Source organism: Sinocyclocheilus rhinocerous, unplaced genomic scaffold (assembly GCF_001515625.1).
Source record: "Sinocyclocheilus rhinocerous isolate Xijiao unplaced genomic scaffold, SAMN03320098_v1.1 scaffold1439, whole genome shotgun sequence".
Taxonomy (NCBI): Eukaryota; Metazoa; Chordata; class Actinopteri; order Cypriniformes; family Cyprinidae; genus Sinocyclocheilus; species Sinocyclocheilus rhinocerous.
In genome coordinates, this window is record NW_015651494.1 from 273,009 (window position 1) to 278,581 (window position 5,573).

At 42.4% G+C, this 5,573-nt stretch overlaps 2 protein-coding genes across 3 annotated transcripts in view; both read left to right on the top strand.

Annotated features, from left to right (window-relative positions):
* tmem107 (transmembrane protein 107) overlaps positions 1-357 on the top strand; it is a 3,840-nt gene extending 3,483 nt beyond the window's left edge. The window contains exon 6 of one of the 2 annotated variants that reach the window (XM_016518319.1): positions 59-357. In XM_016518319.1, coding sequence (XP_016373805.1) covers positions 59-134 — 76 coding nt within the window. In that variant the 3' untranslated portion in view covers positions 135-357. Of the gene's footprint in view, positions 1-47 lie in introns of both variants that reach the window. The other variant, XM_016518320.1, reaches the window with a different exon arrangement.
* Positions 358-1,104: 747 nt separating this feature from the next.
* aurkb (aurora kinase B) overlaps positions 1,105-5,573 on the top strand; it is an 8,777-nt gene continuing 4,308 nt past the window's right edge. Inside the window, exons 1-6 of the mRNA XM_016518313.1 lie at positions 1,105-1,226; positions 1,493-1,531; positions 2,008-2,065; positions 2,717-2,750; positions 3,536-3,724; positions 3,800-3,938. Of these exons, the coding sequence (XP_016373799.1) occupies positions 1,221-1,226; positions 1,493-1,531; positions 2,008-2,065; positions 2,717-2,750; positions 3,536-3,724; positions 3,800-3,938 (465 nt within the window). The 5' untranslated portion in view covers positions 1,105-1,220. The remainder of the gene's footprint in view (positions 1,227-1,492; positions 1,532-2,007; positions 2,066-2,716; positions 2,751-3,535; positions 3,725-3,799; positions 3,939-5,573) is intronic.

A 5,573-nucleotide genomic window follows, 5' to 3' on the forward strand; every position in this document is an offset into this window, starting at 1 on the left:
GCGCGTGTGTGTGTGTGTGTGTGTGTGTGTGTGTGAGTGTGAGACAGTGTGATTCCAGCTCTCTTCGAGTTCATTCTGCTCATTTCACTGAAGTCAGTGTGAGCGGTTCTTCAGTCGAGGACTTGAGGACATGAAGACCCCGCTGAAGAAAAACACTGATTTCAGACATTCAGCTGGAGAAATGTAGAGATTTGTAGAGATTTCTCTTTTCTGTGTGTGTTTTTTTAAATAAAAGAATTAAACATGACATTTCAATGAATTTGCAAGTCTGTGTTGTATCAGTCTAAAGTGTGTATTTTTATGGACTTTTATACAAGGGATTTTATGCAAAGCAGTTGTACACGTTTATGAAAGCACATTTACGCCACATAAGCAAAATCATGCTTTGGTAAATCATAATTATGACAAAAAAAGTTTTCAAGTCTGATTGCAAGATAAAAAAATTGAAATTATATCTTAAAAAATACAAAATTATGAGATTTTAAAAGTCATTATGACCATTTTTATGTCAAATAATTTTGACAATATTCAAATATTTCATAAATCATAAACCTTTTGTCATAATTATGACTTTTTATAATAATTTTGACTTAATATTAAAACTATGACTTATTTCATAATAAATCAAACTTTTTGTCATAATTTTGACTTTTTATGTTATAACTATGACTTGAGATCACATCTGATTTCAATCTCATAATTGTGAGTTAGTGTCTCATAGTTTCTACTTGTTTTAATGTCATACTTCTGACTTGCCATAATTTCAAGTTTTTTGTATCATAATTTAAACTTTTTACGTCATACTTACAATTAAATCTAATTATTATTAGATTTAATAAAGCATGTTTTGTTCTCTTAAGTGGCAGAAGTAGGTTTCCATTATATACAATAACGGCAATATGCCTAAATGTATGTAGAGTAGAGGTTCAGATGTCCTGGAGATATCTTGTATTTTTTATTGTTTATTAAATCATGAAAATATCTCGTTTTTCCTATAAAATTGTTTAATTCAAAGCGCATGCGCGAGTCTCTGTGGCGGGCGGGACCAGAATGATTGGCACCTCATCGGCCCAATGAGTGTTCGAGTTAAAGGGCCAATCAGCGGGGAGTTCTTAGCGGCTCGGCCAATCGAAATGCAGCTGGTTTTCAGTTTAAATCCAGGCGGTTGAAAGACAGAAACTGAAGAGCAGAAACACAGATACAAGAGCACAATAATCGTCATGCAGGTACAATAAACTATTATTAATAATCTTATTTGAATATAAGCGCGTATATATGTGTGTTTAGGAGATGTTAGTGTCGTTCAGGGACTGATCTGTGTCAAATCAGATTGTCCAAATCATTGTCCAGGTACAGGGAGCGCTAAATGTAACGTTACTCAGACGCTGAATATAATATATTAGAGATGTGTTTTGGTTTCTCATCTGAGAGCTGTTTGTGTTTTATTGATGTACGTGCGTGTGTGTTGAGTTTGAAATGTTTGTTTTATCAGAATAAAGAGAACAGGGAACCCAGAGCCTTCCAAACACAGGTGAGGCGACGCGTGTTAATTCTGTTTCATAGTTTACAGAATCAGTGCCACTGATCTATAATAGAGAGTCATACATATAGATCAGTGCTGTTCTGCAGTCTGTCTGATGATCTGTCTGTGTTCGTGTGTGCTCGTGTGTGCTCGTCTGTGCTCGTGTGTGTTCGTCTGTGCTCGTCTGTGCTCGTGTGTGTGTGCTCGTCTGTGTTCGTGTGTGTGCTCGTCTGTGTTCGTGTGTGTGCTCGTCTGTGTTCGTGTGTGTGCTCGTCTGTGTTCGTGTGTGTGCTCGTCTGTGTTCGTGTGTGTGCTCGTCTGTGTTCGTGTGTGTGCTCGTCTGTGTTCGTGTGTGTGCTCGTCTGTGTTCGTGTGTGTGCTCGTGTGTTTGCCTGTGTGTTCGTGTGTGCTCGTCTGTGTTCGTCTGTGTGTGCTCGTCTGTGTTCCTGTGTGCCTGTGTGTGTTCGTCTGTGCTCGTGGCTCAGGTTGCTACTGTTGGTCCTCTCAGAGTCGGCATTAATCCAGACACACACACTCTTACAGGTAAGACCTCTAAAACAACGAACAAACGCTTTTTGTAAACTAGATGTTTTGTTTATGTGTTGTGGTTGACTGTCTGCTGACCCTCAAGTCCATATGATCCTCCTTCAGGGTCTTTTTGTTGTCTGTCAAGTGAAAGTTTAGTGCAGATTATAGATGTGATCTCACTGCTGATAACTCCATCTGTTGATGTTTTTAAAGGAGTAGTTCACTTCCAGAATGATTCACCTGATAATTTACTCACTCAGTTAAGATGTTCACGTCTTTCTGTCTTCAGTCGCAAAGAAATGAAGGTTTGAGGAAAATATTCCAGGATTGTTCTCCATATAATGGATTTCAATGGGGAGCAACGGGCTGAAGATCAAATCCGTTTCAGTGCAGCTTCAAAGATCTCTACAGGATCCCAGCCGAGGAATAAGAGTCTTATCTAGCCAAACCATCGCTCATTTTCTGAAAAAAAATAAACATTTATATAGTTTAAGCATTGAAACTGCAGTTTGGACCTTCAGCCCGTTGGTCCCCATTCATTTCTTTGTGACTAAAGACATGAAGATCTTGAGTGAGTAAATTATCAGGAGATTTATTCTGGAAGTGAACTAATCCTTTAAATGATGCTGCAAGTGATTGACTCAGTCTCTGGTGGTCTTCTTTCAGGTCCTGGGAGAGTTCCCGTGAAGTCAAACACAAAGTGAGTTCACTTTACACCTGCTGCTGTATCTGCTTTGATTCAGTCGCTTTATCATGTTTTTATTCCTGCTGAAGATCAGGTGAATCTGTAGATGCAAAACTGCACAAAGTGATGCTCATCCTCAGGATTTCTGTCTTGTTTTCCAGTACAAATATCAAGATGTGTTGTCTCGAGGTGCACAATAATGGAAGATTAAAGAGAATCTCCTCAAAATTAATATCTGCCAGTGTGCTCGGAACGAAAGTGATTTGGTTTCTGACCCCGTTGGCAGATTTTCTTATTTTAATCATGAACTCTCTTAACTTTTTAGATCATATCCTATGACATTTTGTCAGTAAATGTGTCTCTTGATTTAAGAATGAATAGAAACTTGTACTGAATGACAAGACAAAGATACAGAGGAAGCATTTTTCCAGTGTGTTTGATTAAAATGAGTCTCACACTTAAGATCTACGCCTAGTTTAAATCATTTTAAACATGCTTTAGTGGTTTTAGCAACTTCTGCATGGCAATAAATATCTAAACGATCTTAAATCAAGACACATTTACTAGAGAAGCAAAATGACATCAGATAAGAAGAGAATAGATAGATTTATTTTTCTGACCATGTTGGCAGATTTTTTTTTTCTTGTTTTAAGCACAGAAAACAAGAGTTCATGTTTCACCGTGCTTCTCCAATAAATGTCTTTATTTCAGGATGTTTAGATATTTGTACTGGAAAAACAAGACCGGAATACAGATTATGAGCATCACCGTGTTTATTACCTGTCATTCTCTTTCATCAGGAAGTTCACCATCAAAGACTTCGACATCGGCCGTCCGCTCGGGAAGGGGAAGTTTGGTAATGTGTATCTGGCGCGCGAGCGGAAGCTGAAGGTGATCGTGGCTCTGAAGGTGCTCTTTAAGTCTCAGATGGAGAAGGAAGGCGTGGAGCATCAGCTGCGGAGAGAGATCGAGATCCAGTCTCACCTCAGGTGTGTTTCAGCTGCTTCTCCTTCCTTCAGACGCTCTTCATGACCCTGCAGGAACTAAAACCGTCTTCTTTCCAGGCATCCGAACATCCTGCGCTTCTACAACTATTTCCAGGACGACGCGCGTGTGTTTCTGGTTCTGGAGTTCGCTCCGCGGGGAGAGATGTACAAAGAGCTGCAGCGCTGCGGACGCTTCGACGATCAGCGCACCTCCACCGTGAGTGACACTCACTCACACACTCGCACGCACACACACACTCACTCACACACTCGCACGCACACACTCACTCACACACTCGCTCGCACACACTCACTCACTCACGCACACTCACACACTCACACACACACACTCGCACGCACACACTCGCATGCACACACTCGCACACACACTCACTCACACACTCGCTCGCACACACTCACTCACTCACGCACACTCACACACTCACACACACACACTCGCACGCACACACTCGCATGCACACACTCGCACACACACTCACTCACACACTCGCTCGCACACACTCACTCACTCACGCACACTCACACACTCACACACACACACTCGCACGCACACACTCGCATGCACACACTCGCACACACACTCACTCACACACTCGCTCGCACACACTCACTCACTCACGCACACTCACACACTCACACACACACACTCGCACGCACACACTCGCATGCACACACTCGCACACACACTCACTCACACACTCGCTCGCACACACTCACTCACTCACACACTCGCTCGCACACACTCACTCACTCACACACTCGCACACACTCACTCGCTTACTCACTCGCGCGCACACACACTCGCACACTCACTCGCGCGCACACACAGTCACTCTCTCGCTCGCGCACACTCTCACACGCTCGCGCTCACACATGCTCGCTCATTCATACTCACACACACTCACACACACACTCTCACACACTCACACACGCGCACTCACTCACTCGCGCACTCTCACATACACACACACTCTTTCTCACACTCACACACGCTCGCACACACGCTCACGCACACACACTCGCACTCGCACTCTCTCACACTCACACTTGCACACGCTTGCGCACATACGCTCACACACTCACTCGCTCACTCACACACACTCTCGCACACGCTCGCGCACACACACACTCACTCTCACACTTGCACACGCTCACTCGTGCACACTCACGCACGCTCACTCGCGCACGCTCGGACTCACTCGCACACGCTCGGACTCACTCGCACCCGCTCACACACACACACTCACTCGCTCACACACTCGTGCACAAATCCTATATTTATAAAAAAATGAACAGTGAATATAAGATTACAAATGGTTAATTCATAAAAGGAAATTAAGAGCCACAAACCTATATTAAACACTTTTTATTTTAGGTACACTTGGGTACAATAAAACAAAACCCAACTCCATACCGCCCAGCACTATTTGAAGTGTCAAATTACTTTCAAAGGTGATTTACTCTATTTTAATCGCTACCACACACATCGTACACACAGTTTATATCTGAATATAAACTTTTATCCCAGTACTTCTGTGATTGTAATGTTTGTAACACAGAAATAATGATACCATGTGGCTGAAAAGACTGAAGCTATTTCATTCATGACAGACAGCTGCTCTCTTTAGGTCAATAGCAGCACGAACACAGATTTAAATGTTTAAATCACACTGGTGTGATCGTACACTGCACGGACGAACCACGTGATCACAACATTGATCGACACGTCAAAGCTTGAGGAATGAATCAGACGAATCATTGTAATCTAGGAATAGAATCACGTTGGTGTTTGAATCGTGTTTGCGGTCTTTAACGTTCTATTAAATTAAAG